Source organism: Dermochelys coriacea, chromosome 1 (assembly GCF_009764565.3).
Source record: "Dermochelys coriacea isolate rDerCor1 chromosome 1, rDerCor1.pri.v4, whole genome shotgun sequence".
Classification (NCBI taxonomy): domain Eukaryota; kingdom Metazoa; phylum Chordata; order Testudines; family Dermochelyidae; genus Dermochelys; species Dermochelys coriacea.
Window position 1 is genome coordinate 254570366 of NC_050068.2, and position 19937 is coordinate 254590302.

A 19937-nucleotide genomic window follows, 5' to 3' on the forward strand; every position below is an offset into this window, starting at 1 on the left:
TGCAATGGGTGCCTAAGTACCATGTAATTAAAGATAGTGCTGGGTGTGCCCTAAAGGGCAGTATATTCTCTCTCTCTCTCCCTTGTTTTTGTTTTTTTTGCTCTCATCCTCCCCTGAAGTGTGTGGGGGTGGGAGAGGAGGGAATTAGTGGATTGTTGGGAGATACTATTACTGGAGGAAGGCATTATTAAAGAGATGGGTCTTTGCATTTAGACCAGTGCATTGTTAGGGGCTGGTTCTATCTGATCTCTTCTAGTAAGTTATTCCACAGCTCTACTTCATACAGCCAAGAGTCTAGGGCCAATCTACTTATATCACCCCCGTAAAGTATAGCCATCTTGGACTGTTGCGGTCTTGCTTTGTTGTAAATGGATAACTACCATGTAATGCATTTTGGTCCCAGCCTGCTAAGTGTTTGGTAGACAGGGCCGGTGCAACCACTAGGCGAACTAGGCTGTTGCCTAGGGCGCCAAGTGGTTGGGGGCAGCCAAAAGCATGCTCTGGGGAGGTGGTGGAGCGGAGGTGAGCTGGGGCAGGGGGGCGTGGGGAAGGCCGCCTGCAGCAAGTAACGGGGGGGGGGAGCGCCACGCAGGGGAACTGCTCCCCGCCCAAGCTCACCTCTACTCCACCTCCTCCCCTGAGCATGCTGCCCCGCTCTGCTTCTCTCCCTCCCAGGCTTGCGGCGCCAAACAGCTGATTGGCGCCACAAGCCTGGGAGGCGGGAGAAGTGGAGTGGTGGCGGTGTGCTCAGGGAGGCGGCGGAGCACAGGTGAGCTGGGGTGGGGAGTTGCCGCATGGCTCTCCGGGCCGAGGTGAGGGAGGCACAAGGTGGAAGTTTCACCTAGGGCACGAAACATCCTTGCACCAGCCCTGTTGGTAGATCCAAACTGACTTGAAATTGAATGTGAAATAGACAGGCAGCCATGGAGTGAGCAGAGTATTGGAGAGATTTAGTCACATCTGCCTTTGTCAGTTAGCAGACATGCTATTGGTGGACCTGGCACACGGCTTAGCGGTCTATACTCCACTCTGGGTGCACCACAACATGTCAGGAGCTCCTTCAGCTTCTAGACTAGGCTCCCCCATATCATCTGACAGCCCAAGCATGTGGCTGCAGTAGCTTATCCCCGTCTCTCTGGGCTAACAGCCTTCTTCTGTTGCCAGTTAACGTAGCTAGTCCTGTAGCTTAAGTGATTAAAAAGTTGTACTGCAGTACTGACTGTTCAAATACTGCTGATAATGCATGATGAGGGGAGGAGGTGATTGTTTACAGTTGTACATAATATTTGTCTGGGGGGGGACCACCACCACAACCTAGGAAATTGCATACAAAAAAAACCTGTTTAAAAGAACATTATTTAGGTTGCAAAGTCAGGCACTAAAGTCCAGACTTAAGACTGCCTGCAGAACACTAGTTCTGTCCCCTTGTACATATGCATTATGATACAGTCTTTAATTATATGATTACATGCTTCCTCCCCCCCCCATAGGACCCCTATCTCATTCAGTGCACAGACTGGACACACAAGGGGGCAAAATTAAGTCTTCATAAGCAACCATGAATGTGGCATTTCCGAATTCAAATGTTTGTGTAATATAACTTCTTCATATATAATAAGGCAATTTTGGAATGGGGTGGCTTTAGCCCAGGGGAATTCCCCTCATAAACCTCTGGGGGCTTGAATACCCCATTAGTCCCCTATGGGTGTAGTCGTAAGTAAACACAAATGTTACTTTACAGATCAGAGTTTTCAATTATTATTAATAATAATAATATTTTATTTGCTCCTCTTTAACTTCTGATAGCACTGCTGAGCCAGTTTAGGTATAAAAAAGTATGAGCTGGATTATTTTCAGGTTTATGTTTCAGCAACAGAACTCTGAACTACAGTAGACTCTAATTATAGAATCTTTATTGCTGGAAATGAGGCACAAACAGAGAGAAGAGAGCTTGATTTTTAGAATCCAGATTTCAAATGGAGTCTGCAGGCCTGGCATTTACAAAAAAGTTTTTATATGAAAAATTGAGCACATTTTGTATGGCATCTTTGAGGCACAAACATTTTTATAGTCGCTCTTCAGGGTATAAACAACACTTTCAACTGAGTGTCCCACTTTTCAACAGTGGTTATTTTTAAAAGGATGAGTAAATGACTAGATGATCAGAATGGGCCCTTCTGACCTTAGTATCTATGAATCTATAAATCCCACATGTGGATGCTTAGATCAATACCTACTGTTGGCATGTAACTTTGAGTGTTACACCTCTAAATGTTGATTTTTAGTGTCCAAATGCAGGACTTGGACAGCCTGTTAAGGAGTCCTTATATGAACATTTGAACTCAAAATAAACTTATTTTATACTAACATCAAATGAAATACCAAACCTGAAATATGGTTTGGTTTGCTCCCTCATCATAAGCACTAACCACAACTTGATTTTTTTAACTAATAAGTGAAAGTTTTTCTATAGAAAATACCTTAACTAACTTAGTACCTGTGTTGCTTTGTTGCTGTTAATACAATTCTGTAATATCATTGCTTCTCACTTGAATATGAGAAGCTTAAAGCACCACATATTAGAGCGAGTGCCATTTTAACCCACTAACAAAGTTTTAATCAAGGCATTCAGCCATGCTCAATAGTCCTTTGCCTTTGAATTTGCATATCAGGAGGGGGCTGGGAGTCTGAGTGGGTGGACGTCATGTCCCAGTGATTGATGATCTCTAGGAAGCTAGAAAGGGGAGAGTAATATACGCAGTATTTCTACCCCCTGGAGTAGGAATGCAAACGCTATTGTGCAGATCTGTGCATAGTCACTGACTTCCTGGTAGCTGGAGAATTTCATACACTCCTCTACCACAAATAAAACTGTCAGTGAAGTGACAAAGATCAGAAAGCTGGGCTTCATTTATTGAAAAGAATAGCTCAGGCACAATGATCCAGAAAATTAATTTTGTAGGTGTTTGGGAACTCAGTTTAATGAGAAACCAGTAAAAAGGGGACTTTCTATGAAAAGGCTGAAGCCACCAAATATTTGTTGAATTGAGTTCTGTTTTGTTTCTTGCTGTATGAGTGGCTGGAAACTGAATACTTTTAGATTGCTTAAAAGAGAGAGATGCTTTGAAGGAAAGTAACATAATACAAAGACTATTGAAATTCAGAGAGGGAGCTAATATTGTGGGGGAAAACGGTCATTTTTTTGCAACAAAAATACAATTTCTAATACAAATTCACAACAATATTATCTGATTATTTGAAAGTCTTAGACAATAGACTTTTTTCATTAGAACCACAATATCAAGTAGCAAGATACTACAGAGATGGGGGGCAATGGTAATACCTAGCTAGATTTGTGTTTATTTTTAACTTCAGTAGAGGCTTCTGAAAGCTTTGAGGACTCTGAGGCCAAGATTATTCACTACTTTTCAAGCACTGATATTTGATTAGTAAGTTTATAAGGATACAACTACACAGCAAAAAAACATCCTTGCGTGGGCTGAGACTCAGTGTCCTACAGACTCGGGCTTGCGCTACGCGCTAAAAATATCCATGTAGACATTCCTACTCAGGCTCTGAAACTCCCCCTCTTCCCTAGGCTTCAGAGCCTGGGCGAGAACATCTGCACAACTATCTTTAGTGCCTTAGTGCAAGCACCTTGAGCTCAAGTCTGTAGACCCAGACTCTCATACTCACTGCCATGGTTGTTTTTTGCAGTGTAGTCTTATCCAAAGATGCCACTTCAGAGTCTATTTGTGTTCTACAATATTTAACTCTTTTCTAGATTTATCTGTTAACTTTGCTAAACGCTGGTTAGTCATCAGTAAATATAGAGAGGGTGCTTCTCTTTCAGCACCTACTATATAGCAGTGTATTGGGGAAGTTTATAAATACAATCTAACTTTTATTGTTCTGTCAAAAGAGCAGAATAAGGCTCTCTGATTGAAAAGGTAAATAAACCAGATCATAAAGCAGAAATTCATGAAGTAAAACTCTAACATGATTTCCCATAACAAAAGGACCCTGTGGTATAGTTTCTTGAATTAAATAAATATTAGTCTCCATTAACTGACTTAAATATGGTTTTAAAAATCAAGACACAGTCCAGTTCACTTGTATTGAATAGTACCTTCTGCCACGAGTAGTCTGTTTGAAGTCAGTGGCGCTGTTTATGAAGTAAGTTACTACTTAGCATGAGTAAGGGTATTGCAGTCTGACCCTCGCTGTTTTGGGGATGTTAAAACTATCGCTTTTTAAAATCCAGCACTTGATGAAATGAACTCCAGTAAATATCTCCCATACGTGAGAAGTCAAGTAAAGGTGCTGATATATGAACAGCATTTAAGACCTCCTCCCCGCCTCTTCAAGGAGGATGAAATAACTGTTTTTAAAATATTCTGGTACAGTCGTTATTGTAACTTTAAGTATTGTAAAACTAAAACTTGTAAATTTCAAGGAAAAAGACATTTTATGTGACCTCCTGAAAACCAGTGTGTGGGTTCCCCCTACTGGGTGCAGCATCAATAATGTAATAAACACAGTTCTTCTAGCTATGCATATACAGTACCTGCTGACGTCAGGGATGCTGAAGCAGCCAGAAGTAATGAAAAGCAGCTATATTGGCCTCTCCTCCTTTAGAAATGCACATGGGTAATCTTGTAAGAAATTAGAAAGAACAGAGAATTAAGAACTAATGTTAAGTATCTTAAAGAAACTGGAGGTGTCTATGCATAGTTAGTATTCTGCTTTACATTTTCAGTTCCTTACACTGTCTATTTTTTAAGCACATAAACAGTGTTGGTAATGGCATATACTTTTCAGTCAGTGTTAAAATTACTTACATATGATTTGGGTACAGCATGTAATACGTTACCAAAATACTAACTAGATAAAAATCTCTTTCAGTAATGCAATCAACCTTTTAAGCAATATTCCAGTTTCTTGTTTGGATGTTCTCATAAATCCATCAACCCAAGAAGAAACAGTTTTGAAATATAATGGTATGAATATGAATGCCATTCAAGTGTTGCTCGATTTCATGGAGAAAAGAATAGACAAGGTATGTGTGACACTGAAGGACTTCATAAAAGGAATGCCTCTTTAGTAAGAGTACAAATGAACTTGAATCAGAACTCCAGATCCCTACTCCAGAACTTTAAAACGTCAAGGGGTGAGAATGATGTGAAATTCAGTAATTTTGCAGGTCAGACTCATTCTGGAATTTGAAAGTTCATGTGATTTTAACTATATTAATGTAGAATTCTTCATAAATTTATGAAAAATGTCAAGAGGCATGTGATGTAATAAAGAAAAAACCCATTTCTCTCATTACATCAATATTAAAATAACAAGGAAAAGCAAAGCTAAGAGGAGAATATCCCACTCAATCATATAGAATTTATTTACAGATGATAATACTGAACTGATTTCCAACCCAGTTTCTAATGTGATATTGATTCTGGATCCCTTGAATACAATAAAGTTTAAAACATGGTTGTGGTTATAAAAAGTGACGACTGTGTTTGGGCAGTAGATGGGGACATTTTGCCTCTTGTGGCTGAGATGTCTTATTTTACTGACAACTTTTTTATTTCTGTTAGCACTGCAGAGAATACCATCTATGTATAGAAAAGCAAGGTCAGCAAAACTTGATCAGGGCTGAGTTCAGCAGATAATTTAAATGTATGCTTAAAGTTCTCATCCAATGCCCACTGGGTTTTAGATTAAGCCTAAATGCTTTGCTGAACAAAATGTGTTGAAGTAATGTGAATCCAAAACACAAGGAGAATTGAAGGCTGAAACTCCACTATTAAATTGTGCACTGCACATAATGTTTAAAATGCAAAGCAGTTGTAAATATTTTTATGACCGCCAAGGGAACTAAACTAGGTTGTCTTAAAAGCTAATTTTAGTCTGAAAATTTGCAGTTTATGTAACAGTCCCTTTTGAATTACTGAATGGATTCCGAAATTATGGATTTCGGTGGTGTGTTTACATAATCATTTTTTCAAATTGTGTATAGTAATGTATTTTCATGATGAGAATTTCTGTGCAAAGATTTAATTTAGAGAGAAACTTTACGTAAGATTATTATAAACCTTGAAAGAAAAGATTTTAATGGAAATGCTGTCCCCACAGTGAGTGGTGAGATTGGTGACGTTTTCAAGAATTTTTGATTATACTAAGAAAGAAAAATCTGTCATTGCAGACATAAGAATTATTCTTTTCCACTTGACTGTATGCTAAATTAGCCACATTAATTATTTATTGTAAAGTTTCAAGCAAAGCACACCCATACTGAATGCATATAATATATAAAATATAATCTTACCTGACTCTTGTAATTCAACCAGTGTTTGGTTTGGGTTTTTTTGTTTGGTTTTTTATAATCCCATTTTAGGGAAGCAGCTACAGAGAGGGTCTGACTCCAGTTCTCAGTTTACTAACAGAATGTTGTCGAGCTCATCGGAACATCAGGAAGTTTATCAAAGCTCAGGTGAGGTTCAGATATAAATTTAGAAATTTGAAAATAAAATATGCAGCAAAATCTTTCAGGCTTCTATAGCACAGAGAACATTGATGCTTGAATGTTAAGCAACTTGGATTTTAAAATTGCACTTAAAGATGTCTATATCCGTTAGCAAATGCAGTGTCTTTGTTACCTTCTGTCAGTTCAGTGACAAAAATATTGATCTACATTAAGTGTTTTCAATGCAATGTCATAATTTGATTTCAAAGTAATATAAAGGGAATGAACATTAATGTCACCCTATAAATGCAGGACAATGACTTAAATAATTGTATCAGCAAATAAAAATCCAACAATAAAATATTTGACAGACTGAAGAACTTTAAATTCTCCTTCAAATTAAAAATACAAAATGTAAGACTTGGGATGTAACCTCAAGGCACCTTTGTAATGTTAAAATATAGAGGGGAACTGGACAAACTTTCAATTATCAGAAGATACCATGGGTCCTTGGCTTAATTCAATTGCATGGGCCTAACTTCCATGGCTTATGCCAAGAGCCTTCAATTCAGCAACATTAGGGTGGAGTCTGAGGCTGTAGTGTATGAGATAGGAGGACTCTTTCAAAAGAACCTAATGGGACTTGTGTGTCTAAATCCATTAGTCACTTCTGCAAATTTGCCCCATAATTAATAAAATAGCACTACAACTGTATGGAAGCCAGTCAGTCCATCAGTGTTTTGATACCCTTCAATTAAGCTTTAGTCATAAATTACAATACATCAGCAGAAATGAATCAATGGTGTTGGAGCTTTAAGACTTAACTGCTGTGTGTAAATTGTATAACCAAGGTGAAATTCATCCCTATGCAGAGGGGTAGCTCAAAGCTTGTGCACCATTTAAGCCCTTAAAATAGGTCTTAAGTGGAGCATGAGCTCCATGCTGGCCCTCTGCCTGGGGTGAATTTCATCCCATGTTTAAAAAAGACTTTTTGGTAACTTCTGCAATTTTAGCTATCTGCTAAAGTGCAATGGAAAAACTTTGAAAATGCCCCCTGCCAAGCAAGGAGGAAACAGAATAGAAATTGAGTCCTAGCTGCATCACTGAGTTTCAGTGTCTCCTGTGGCTACTCCTAGGATGATGCAGCTTCCAAATTACACCCTTCTCAGGGCTGTGCCTGAAATCATAGTCTAGCTCTTTATGTTCTACCACATATCTTCTCTGCATCTTTTCTTCCCTTTTTGTTGTTAGGGACCTTTTAAATGAAAACCTGATCTTTTACTTTCAAGAAATCGGTACTTGCTGCATATTCCCCATCTGAACGCATATTCATTTAACAGTCATTTCCCTATGAACATGTTCTGATTATTACACACGCACTATATTAAAAGTGCACTACTGAGGATGTGTCAAGCACGCAAAAGTTAGGAAATGGCAGAATTAAGATTGCCTTAATATGGCCCCCTCGTGTATGTATTAGGATGCAATTTCTAATTACATGATCATAATGCGTATGCCCAAAAGAGCCAAATTAAGAATGCACAGGCAACCTTTATTATGGCATTTCCCAACTTTTGAGTGCTTGACTTTGCATCCTTAGTAATGTTTTTTTTTTTTTTTTTTTAAAGAGGCAAACTGAAAAAAACAAATTCCCTCATGTGGAATCGTATTGACACCCACATGGCTCATCAGCAGGTTTGGAACCTTTGGATCCACTGTGCATCTATTTGAGCAAACAGAGTAACAAAGTTGTCATGCTTCATGTGGATCAACACTAGAGGGGGATGAGACGCACACTTTACCATTGAGTTTCACAGATATTTGCTGATAGCAGAGGGATGGTCAGACTCGGCAATCTTGGATTCCATTCCAAGGTCTGGAAGAATGTTCACTTGTTTTAGTGGGCACAAGCTCTCCGCCCATTTCACCCTCAGCCCCATCCCCTCCAACCTTTTGTTGTCTGTGCTGTCTTCCCATTCCCTGACAGCTTCTCCTAGTCCCATTTTCCTTGCCTTCCCAGTCCCTGTCTCCACTCCTCAGGCTTCTCATCCCTGACCCAGTCTCCTTTCTCAGCTCCTCATCCAATCAATCTCTCTTTTTTTCTCCCCCCCCGCCACCCCCCCCCACCTTACTGGCTCCCAGTTCTAGTCTCCCTCACTGATTTCCTCATCCAATCTCATTGTACCCCTTCTCTGGCTCTTTTTGGCAAGAAGACTGTTGGAGATATAGGCTAGAGCCCTGACATTATTTGGGATAAAGGTGGCAGAAGAGGGGAAACAAATGTATTCTAAGGCAGGTGTCTTATTCAGTTGTCTGTGGAGGCCCCAGGAAACCCATGCAGCTAGCTGGGCTCTAGTCACCTTTGGAAGATAGGCTTTACATTGCAGATATCCTACTTGCAGCTGCTTTGCATGGGTGGGATTTTAAGCTTGTTCCTAACCATTATTTTCCAAGAAACCAAAGTTTGCAATGTTTTTCCTTTCCATGTACTGTATTAACTTCTGCCAGGAATGTATGGTTTTCACTTTTTCTTTTTGTAACACTAGGTATTGCCTCCATTAAGAGATGTATCAAATCGTCCTGAAGTTGGCACAACAGTGAGAAACAAACTTGTGCGCCTTATGACACATGTTGACCTTGGAGTAAAGCAAATTGCAGCAGAATTCCTTTTTGTCCTTTGTAAGGAAAGAGGTATAAATCAATTTTGTTCCTTTCCTTTTATTCTAATTACAGCAAGACTTTAAGAAGATTTTCTTATTTCTGTAACCCTCCCAATTCCAGATATGTCCTTTAGTTTAAAAGTACTGTTTGTGATGCTGCTAAAATCATGCCTAATGTTTTTCATCGTTAATCAAATATTAGATAATGGTTTCCATTTTCTATCTACAGCATATATATAGTTACTGTGCAATGGGACATTAGAGTACTAACATCATAATTAATGTATGCTGACAGAATTGAGCTTCATTTTTTGGGGTCTGGCAACTCTAACTAAACAGTAATTGTGAATTATTGAAATTCTTTTATGCTACTTTACATATTTTCCCCCCAGCTTCCCTCATGCAAGTCATTTGGTTTCAACACAGATCTTGCAACTGACTAATTGTTTTGTCTGCTTCCAGACAGCACATACACCTACCATGCTTCTGTGTAATATTAAATAGATTTTATTTCTACTCTTTAAATGAAATTAACACCTTTTAATGGCCTAGTTAATTCTGTGTTGGTGAAAGTGTGTCCTTCAAATATCTTCTTTAAAAAAGACTGAAAATAAAATTTTAATTGCCTTCCAGAGATCTGTGGCTTCAGTTAAGAACTGGAGCCCTAATTGAAAAATAAGATTCTAGCCTTATTTATTTAGTATCAAAAATGTGCTGGGCGCTCCTGAGACAAACAGGAAGACAGCAGTCAATGCCTCAAAGATCTTGCATTCTAAAGATGTAACATAATTTACTGGAAATAAATTGTGATCAGTTCAGACTAAATACCTTGATTATCCAAACTCTTTCCTGACACACATTTAATGGTTATTTTCCTTTTCAGTAATATACTTTATGAATTCTTCAAAGCATAAAACAAGGGTTTTCAAAGTTTGATATCTAATGAAAAATCTAGTACCAATCCAGTAACAATGTTAAAGTATAACTGTACTTCCACAGCCTAGTCTATAGTACAGCAACCTACAGTAAAAAATTACTTTAAGAGCTTTTCTCATCATATATAAAAATCATTTATAAATCTATAATTTCTTAATCTGATAAATTTACCCAAAATTACAAGCCAGGTGACTAGAATTTTCTGTTTGTCATGGAATTGATAGAGTGGCAGAACAAGCTTCTTACACAGCCCTGCTAATCTGCTTCAACCTGGGTGTAAGAATTATTTAGGTTGTGTGCCTTTTTCTGTATTTGATCCCTCATCTAAGAATGCCAATGGCACCAGCTGTAGTAGTTCTGTCTGTAAGCTGTCTGCTATAGCTGTTCAGTGCGCAACTCTCTCATTGTCTTGAAGCAAAGTATCTTTCATTTCAATGGGAGTTCCATGTGCAGAGCAGCTGCAAAACGGGCACCAGGAACTGGACTGAGCAAACAAATTCTTTTTTCTTACCACTAGGCCCCAAAATATTAATATGTAAATTACTTCTGATCACTACCAAGTTGGATTGGATTTCACCCCAGTGCAGAGGGAATGTGCAAGGTTCTTCATTAAACCTTGTGCACAGGGCTTAAGTGGGGGAGGAGAGGGCTCCTGTACTTGTGCAAATTTTACTCTTTTCTTATTTCAAGATATAGCCACCAACTTGGAGTTTCTGTTGCTAAGAGCATGCCAGCAATTGCTTTTATAGCTTAATTTCTTGTTTAATATCAGATTTGGGCATAAGCATGCTTGTGGAGTACCTTTGTAAGATATAGGGACAATCACATTTGTAATTCTGCATTCAGAGAAGGTGATTCTCAGAATTGCTGCTTGAAAAAAGAATTTTTTTGCACAACCATGCAAAGTCTAGACCTTTGCCCTTGTAGAAGTGTCCTACTTTTTCTCCTGGGAATATACTGTGGCATCTCATGCTCTTTCCTTTTTTTTTTTTTCTTTCTTTTTTTTTTTTTTTTAATGCTCATTCTCTCTTAAGACCCTACCTTTTAGTGACCTTACTTTGAATATGGAAGGCTGAGTGGACTACATTAGAAGAACATCAGGATCTGTTCTATTGTATATTAGCCAAAGGGGTCACTGCATAGTAATGCAGCATAGTCCGCATAAGAGATGAGTAGACTGTATTTGCAGTTCTCCAAGCCCCTACTGGCCTGGTATGCAAGAGAATGGATTTGGAAACTGACTTCTTGTAAGTGCTCTACATTTCAAGTGATGATTCTGTGTTGATTAAGCTTAGAAACTGATTTTCTGTCTCCCACATCAAGTTCTCATTCTGCTAGTGTCACACACAGAGAATTTGTAGGTAAAAGTAACAATCTGCTGTAGGTTTAAAATACCACTTGTTTTTTAAAAAAACAAAACCATAAAAACCCTTGTGTGTGCTTGGTGAAAAATGCTTTGTGCCGTGTAGTCTTTCTTTCAGGTGGCTGTAATGACAAAAGTGACTGACTGTTGTTTTTTTCTCCTATGCTGGATGCATAAATTATGTGGGTTTTTCCCCCTTCTAACAATGGCCAGCCTTAATACTACAGAAGGAGAGGCTAAACTCTTCTTCTCTAACTAATAGGATGGCCTTTTTCCAGAACATTAAGCGTGATGCATTCGGCGATTGCTGGACTGTGCACTCTGTAAATAGTATATGCATGATGCTGTGTACCAGAAACATTTTTTTTTTCAAGAAAATGTTATCCTTTCACTGTCATTTACTATACTGTCCATAGTTTGAGAAGCATTGAAGCCAAATCCTGCTGTCATTACTCATTTGACTATTCCTACTGAAGTCACTGGGATTAGGGTATGTCAATTGAGCAGAATTTTGCCCATAACTGTGAATCTCAGATTAAAAAGAAACAATGATTTTCAAGAAATTATTTCCACATCACATGGAAATACGTGAAAGTTTCAAGCAATAATAATGAAAACAAAATTCAAAAACATGAAATTTTTTCAATGGTACCAACCAAGAATTTTCTGGTTAGCTGCCATAAATAACAGTAGCACAAATATAAACAATGAAGAGCACTTTGTAAAGGTGGGGGTTGGGAGGGTGAAAGGATGGATGGAAAACAGAAAGTTAACCAAATATGAAAGGATTCAGTGAACTTACTAGTAACATTTTCCTAAATGGTCTAGAAAGTTGCATCTTTGGTCAGTGGATGTTAAAAAAAAAAAAAAAAAAAAAAAAAACTATTTTATTCTTCGGATTTGCATAGAAAATAAAACAAGCTGTTCTAATAGTGGCTGCAGTAATAATTCTTAGCACTTATAGTCAAGATTTCCAGAGGAGTCAGGTGACTCAATCCCGTTGCTTTTCGGTGGGAGTTGGGAACCTAACACTCTTAAGCACTTCTTGAAAATCCAAGCCTACATTATTTATCAAACCAAATAAAGCCCTCTTTTTGGGGGACGGAAAGCACTTCACATGAGCCACAAAAGAGAAAAGTTTAAAGCCAGGATTAGAATTTTGGGAGTTCCTGGGTCCCAATCCTGATTCATGCCACTGGACTCCACCTTCCTGTTGAGTTAAATACACGCTTTCACTTATCACAGCTTTTCAGCCTCCTGAAAATTGTCTGACAAAATGATATAAAACAGGCAAACTTAAATTTGCCATCTTTATGGCTTATTAAAAAATCAAAAGCGACTGACTGCGGGACTGAATTAAAATGTAGTACCTCACTTCTGCCTTTTTCAGCTATTTCATAGAGCATACTGGTCACCAGATAAAGAAGTTAGATTTTAAAACCTATTTTAAAGATGATACTAATGTTGCACTTTGTACTGTAATTAAATTAACTTCTAGCTGAATAAATTGATCTTTGTCTCTTTGCAGTTGACAACTTGTTAAAGTATACAGGCTATGGTAATGCAGCAGGCCTGCTGGCAGCAAGGGGCCTGTTAGCAGGAGGAAGGGGAGATCATTGGTACTCTGATGATGAAGATACAGACACTGAAGAATATAAATCTGCAAAGCCAAAGTACAGTACTATTTTTTTTTCTTTCTGTTACTTCCACCTAGCCCACTGTGTTTTGAGTTAGTTTCCTCCTCTCTGCCCTTTGTCAAAGGGGTCCATCGTAGCTTACAACTTTGGAGTTGTGTGTATTTACATGGACTGTTTTTCACAGACTTTATGAAGGTTTTCAGTGTTGTTCTGATCTAGTGTTTCTAGGGTTCAAGTGTAACTTTGTCTTTGTTATTCATCCTTGAATGTTGCCTCCATAATTTTATCAATTGCAATGAATTTGATAAGTGGTAGAGAACTGCCTAGCTCTATGCTGGGATGTTTCCCAGTTTTAGATATATGATGGGTAGGGCCCTAACAAATTCATGGTTCACTCTGGTCAATTTCACAGCCACAGGGTCTTAAAATTGGTCAGTTTCAGATATTTACACCTAAAATTTCAGGTAACTGTAACTTTGTAACTGTGAGGGTCCTGATCCAAAATTGGATCATGGGGGGGGGTGTCCTAAAGCTGTTATGTGGGGGTTGCAGGATTGCCATACTCACTTCTGGGATGCGGAGTTTCCTGCAGCTGGAGGAGGCTCCCAGAGCTGGAGGTAGGTCCGATCTCCCCAGTTCCCCATGGGACCTGTGCCCAGGGGCCCCCCACAATTTGAAAAATGGGTGCCCCAGCCCTGGCAGGAGCCACGGAGTGGAAGCCCTGAGCCACGGGGAGGGCAGGCGGTGGCAGCAGCCCCGAGCCCTGGCAGGAGCCATCAAGGACAACAGCCCTGAGCCCTGGGGGGCGGCTGCCCTGAGCCTTGGCAGGAGCTACAGGGGGTGGAAGCCCCAAGTCCCAGTTGGAGCCTGGGCTCTTCCCTGCAGGAGCCACGGGGGAGAGGGGGTGAACGGGAGCAGCAGCCCTGGAGCTCAGGCATCCTGAGCCCCAGCAGGAGCCAGACGGGAGAGGGAGCAAAATTCCCGGAGCTTGGATGCCCTGAGCCCTGGCAGTAGCCATACGTAGGCGGGGGTGGAAGCCCCAGAACGAGGGTGACCTGAGCCCAGGCAGGAGCTGTGGGGGACAGCAACCCCCAGCCCAGGTGCCCCAAGCCCCAGCAAAAGCTTCAGGGGGCGGCAGTCTGGAACCCAGCTCTGAGGCCGCTGCAGCGCACCACACTCACTCCTGCACTATCTGTGGAGGTAGGTCTGGTTCTTTCCCTGCATGGCTGTTATGTGGAAAGATAAGTCCTGTCCCTTCCCAGCCTGGCTGATTTTGGGGAGATGAGATTTCACAGGGCAGGGCTTATTTCACAGTCCGTGAATGTTTTTCACGGCCGTGAAATTAGTAGGGCCCTAATGATGGGATACTATTTCAGTAGGCTTAGTTATTTCAAATGCCCATTGTAGTGCTTGAGTAGGGTTTACTTGTTATATGGCTTTGCTCTGCCTTGCTTGAAGCTACTAATCTTCTTGATGGAAGAAAGATACAAATATATGTAGGGTTATTTGATTTGATTTTCAGACTCTCTCAAAGACGCATGTTAAAAAAAAAAAAATATGCAGATTCCAGCCTATCTTGGACCTCCTATTGTAACATCTCCTTGAGTTCAGTAGGTTACAGCAACAATTTTTTCCCCCCTAAAGCAACACATACCACTAAGAGAAGAAAAGAGACGGAAGACTTCAATCTCCCTGTAGTTTGGGGACATCTTCCTCTTGGTCTCTTTTTCAAGAACCTGACCTGAAAACAGTCCTGTCATCTCCAGATAATAAATTATGGGCATCTTGAATGTAAAAGATATTTGTGAGCATGTAGTCTGGGATTTGCCATTTTGTTTATGTGAAAAGGTCTTAAAGGTCCTCTACTACTTATATTTTTATTTTATTGAATATTATTTTTCATTTCATTTTTGGAAGTGTGATTCTGCTCTGAAAAGTCATACTTTTTTTTTTTAAAGCTGTGGTGTCCTGTGTTTTGTGACTGATTTCCATATCAAATTGACTCTCGGTTTACAAGTAAAATATGTTTGGGAGAAGGGGGTTCCTAGCAGCCAGTACTGTAAATTCAGCCTCTGATCTTAGTAAAGCTTGGTTCAGTAAAAATGAGTGTGAGAAAGAAATAAAGGAAGTGGTGATGCCATTTTAAGGTACTCCCCACCACTTTTTTTTTTGATCAAGTGCACCATCAGAACTGGGCCATATGTGCCAAAAGTAATAGTTCCAGAAAATTTAACTCAAAATGCCTATCTTGAATAGAATTCCTCTTTTAAATCTTGACCCATAGGCATAATGACTACTAGTGAAACTTGGGTATATGCGCACTTAACATGGAGCTAATGTAATAAAAAATTAAAAAGCCAACAAAATGAATATAAAACAATGTGGAGGAAGGCCATCCATGAAAAGAACTGCAGAATTCTACTTGCAATTCTGTCTGAAGGAGTTAAACCATTTTATAATGCTACCAGGGAGCATTAACTTTTAAAACAGTTATCTGTCAAAATCCAAAAAGAGAAATTTTGTTGGTAAATGTAAATGCTACAGCCATCTTTTTTTTCTCCCCCCCCCCCCCCCCCGTCACAGCATTAATCTAATCACTGGCCACGTAGAGGAGCCAATGCCCAACCCTATGGATGAAATGACAGAAGAACAAAAAGAATATGAAGCCATGAAACTTGTCAACATGTTTGATAAACTTTCCAGGTAATGTAACACTATCCAAAATACTACAACCAAAGAAAAAAAAAAGTGGATGTTTTTAATCACAGCTCTTCTTGAGAGAGGTTTAGGCCCCAGTTCTTCACTATGTCAGAGGTCTGTATTTATGTCGGTGGGACAGTTTGCTTGCTTTTTAGTTATCCACATGCTTAAGCATTTGGTTTTTTCCCCCCGCTTTGGCTACTTTCACTGGACAGGAAAATGATGCTTACACTTGGACAGATAGCAAGAACTTGTTTTTAACACTGTTCCATCTAACTCTGTGTAAATTGCAATGTGTATGGGACCTTTGGAAATGGTTGGTTCCCTGCACCAAAGCAAAGGAACCAGGGTGGAGAAACAGGTGCACATTAAGTTGCTTCAGAAATCTGGTTTAAAACATTGCACAACATAATAAAACACCCTGAAAAACCAAGAGTCTCTAAAAATCTACCTGCTTTTTGACAGGTTTACTGTGTTTTCCAGTCTCATTGCTGTTACTTTTAAGTAGCAGTGATTCTAGACAGTGTCTTTTTTTTGATAGTAGTGTGGGTGTGCTGCTCTCACTTCCTGCCCTTGGAGGGGAGAACAAGAGTCGGGGACAGAATGGCAGGGATTGTGTTCAAAACAGATTAGGAGGAAGCTGGTGTGACTAACAGAAGCAATCAAAGGTTGTGTGGAGAAAGCAGTAGTGGGAGAGTTAGGGAGTGTATGGACAGAACATAAGAGACTGTCACATTATGGAATGAATAGGGGTGGAGAAAAGGTAGGGAGTATACAGTGTTTGGGGAGTAAAATACACCAGTGACTAAGAATCAAGATGAGATGCAGCAGTGGAAGACATCCTAAGGCACTAGGTGGCTTGGCAGACTGGTAATGACAAAATTTGTTATTTCTAAGTTGCTGGATAAAATCTAGCCCAGGTCACACAAGTAGTGAATAAAAGTTGTTGCCATCTGTAGTCTATTGGATGGCCTATGGGAAATGAATTTATATTAACAGGTTTACAAACTGAAACACAAATGGGAAAAGTGACTTAGATTTACACTGCTATGAGTAAGCCTGAGGGTTTGCAGCTGTGGTTTGCTGTAGTCCAAATGAGGATAAAGTTGAACTTCAATCTGTATAAGGATAATAGCATAAAAGAAAATGGTATTAAAATATAAATTAGTGCAGTAGAATTGAGTTGATTTAACATATTGGCTCTCTCTACCAAGAGAGAACAGATCTATTTTAATGATAACTATCTGCATCCTTGACTTAATATTTAGGAATTGGTGCATCATACTTGGATGTGTCAAACAGTTTCTTCCTCCACTTCCACTACATGTGAATATTGGAGCAACTCTTTTTATTTAAGTAACATAATCCCCTATAAACAAACAAGTATGGAGTTCTCAAGTACCAGTTCATACCTGATATAACACTGATTATAATTATTAGTGGCTTGGGCCGTAGGAGTTTGATTCACCTAAAAATATTTAACGGCGCTATTCTCAAATGGATAAAAGCCACAGTCCTAGAAACACATACGCACGTCAAACCCATTGAATTCAGTGGGATTGCTTTCATGTATAAAATATTCCCATTTGCAGGATTGGAGCCAAAGTTCATAAAGGCACAGAATCTAAGTATTTCTAGGAAATTGAAACTACAAAGCTATCTGATAGATGTATGGTTTGCTGCATACATCTTCATAGATCTTTTTATTTAAGAATAACTCTTTCAAATGGTCAAGAATGCAATGAGAGATTAGGGTTGCCAGGCATCTGGTTTTCAACCAGAATGTCCTGTCGAAAAGGGACCGTGGCGGCTCCAGTTAGCAGTGCTGAATGGGCTGATAATACTCCAGTCAGCAGCACAGCGCGGCTAAGGCAGGCTCCCTGCCTGCCCTGGCTTTGCATGGCTCCCAGAAGTGGCAGCATGTCTCCCCTTTGGCTCCTAGGCTGGGGGCTCTGCGTGCTGCCCCTGCCCCAGCTCCCATTGGCCGGGAACCAGGGGGACATACCTCAGACAGCTCCCAGAAGCAGCAGAAAGCACTGCCTGGAGCCTGCACCCTAGCCCCCCTCCTGTACCCCAACTCCCTCCCAGAGCCTCCTTCCGCACTCCAAACCCCTTGGCCCTGGCTCCACCTAAGACCCCACACCTCCAGCCAGAGCCTGCACCCTCTCCCGCATCCCTGCCCCAGCCCTGAGCCGCTTCCCATACTCCAAACTCCTCGGCCCTAGCCCGGAGCCCCCTTCTTCATCTGGAACCTCCCTGGCCCCACCCCAGCTGGAGCCCTCACCCCCTCCTGGACCCAAACCCCCTCCCCTAGCCTCGTGAAAAGGAGAGTGAATGAGGGTGGGGGAGAGCGAGCAATGGAGGAAGGGGGGGTGGAATGAGTGGGGGGCAGGATCGCGGGGGTCAGGGCAAGGGTGTTTTGATTTTCTGTAATCAGAAAGTGGGCCATGCTAAGAGAGATGATGGCAACGTTGGATTTGGTATAAACAAATACACTTAATTAAATCAGATGTGAAGGAAGGGAAAAATTGAGGTGCATCAGTCTGGAAATACCAATGCAGTAATTGAATAATTATTTCCCACATTTATTTGTATTAAAAAGACGCATTTGTCTATCATCAAAAAATAGTAAAATATGTACAAGCGATGACAATAAGAAAATAGCTAACTTTAATAGAATTACATGTGCAACAGTGAGGGGAAATCAGTGAATAGGATAGAGTATTAAGGTAAAGAGGGGTAGTAAAAAGAGAGGTCATTTTAAGGAACATCATAATAACCCTATCTACTGTCCGAAAGTAAAAAGGGAAACTTTATGCTGGAGAGAAGAAATTATTTAAGACTGAAGACTTTTGAGTTGCCATCATTATAGCTGTTCAAAAATATGTTAAATAAAATGCGAATGACATTACTGTGACGAAAGAGCCTTTTCAGTTCGCAGGGTTGGAGGCACCTGTCATGATGCCTACAAAAAACTTAAGTGGTTAGTAGCTGGGCATTGTCTGCGCTGCTTATGCTGTTGACCAATATCCTCTCGCTGTTACCTTGTGCTTCCCTCTGTCTGTCGTATCTACTTGTCTCCTGTTCATTACTTAGGGCTTGTCTTCACTACCAGGAGATCGACACTTCTGCAATTGATGTAGCAGGTGTCGATTTAGTGGGTCTAGTGAAGCGTCTCCTGTCAACACGGTGCAGTGAAGACACCATAATAAGTCATCCTAAGCTACGTCGACTCAGTAGCGTAACTTAGCTCGACTTACCCCCGTAGTGTAGACAAGGCCTTAGATTGTAACCTCTACAGGGCAGAAACTGTCCTGATGTTATGTGTTTGTACAGTGCCCACTGCAACGAGGCCCTGAGTCATGATTTGACCCCCTGGGCACTGCTGTAAAACAAATTCACTTGAGGCTGGTCTTCCCTTTTTTTTATTTATTAAAAAAAAATTATGTAAAAAGATGCCACCAGGAAAGAGAACTAAAGGAAATGAAGCTCTTTTACAGGAGACTGGAGTGTTTGTTTTTTAACCAAATGTAACTTACTGCAGTTGGTCAGTTTGTAGAGAGATTAAATGGAAACCGGAAGCTGCCAGTCTTGCATTCAAGAAGAGATGAACTAATTTTAACAGGATTTGGATTTTCTCCTTTTTATTTGGAACTGCACATATGTGCCAGCACTCTGAGCCTTTCAATGCAGAGACTTTTTTCATAAAGTTAACACTACCAGTTGACTACAGTGGGTCCCTGGTATACGTCTTCCCCCTTATCCGTTGTTTCATATATCTGTTCATCAATAGAAGAATGTGTTCCGATTCACATCAGTCCAAATCTGCATATCTGTCCTTTGAAGTACTGTATTACGAGTAGCAAACGACAGATATGGTCACCAACGTGAAGCGGAACACGTTCCCCTATTGATGAGCAACGGATATGCAACAGATATGGGTAGCCCCACTTAATATCCAGGCCCAACCCCCCCACCCCAGTTCAGATTCTGCTCCCATCCCAGTGCTTGCCTCACCTGGCGCTCCAGCGGGGGTCGGGGGCTTGCCCAGCACTCCAGCCGCAGAGCTCCAGATGGGCAGAGCAGGGCAAGCCCAAAGTGCCCGGGGGGAAGCGGGGGAGCACATTTTTTCGGGCACTCCTGGCCAGAGTGTCTATCGCGCCCCAGACCGC

At 40.5% G+C, this 19937-nt stretch overlaps 1 protein-coding gene across 6 annotated transcripts in view; it reads left to right on the forward strand.

Annotated features, from left to right (window-relative positions):
* The window catches only part of RIC8B (RIC8 guanine nucleotide exchange factor B), a 55103-nt gene that overhangs the window by 26764 nt on the left and 8402 nt on the right, over positions 1-19937 (forward strand). For 3 of the 6 annotated variants that reach the window (XM_043519646.1, XM_043519663.1, XM_043519671.1), the window contains 6 exons: positions 4906-5059; positions 6401-6496; positions 9016-9160; positions 12957-13101; positions 15649-15768; positions 18862-18970. In XM_043519646.1, coding sequence (XP_043375581.1) covers positions 4906-5059; positions 6401-6496; positions 9016-9160; positions 12957-13101; positions 15649-15768; positions 18862-18970 — 769 coding nt within the window. Of the gene's footprint in view, positions 1-4905; positions 5060-6400; positions 6497-9015; positions 9161-12956; positions 13102-14587; positions 15769-18861; positions 18971-19937 lie in introns of those variants that run through there. The other 3 variants (XM_038409477.2, XM_043519668.1, XM_043519658.1) reach the window with 2 other exon arrangements.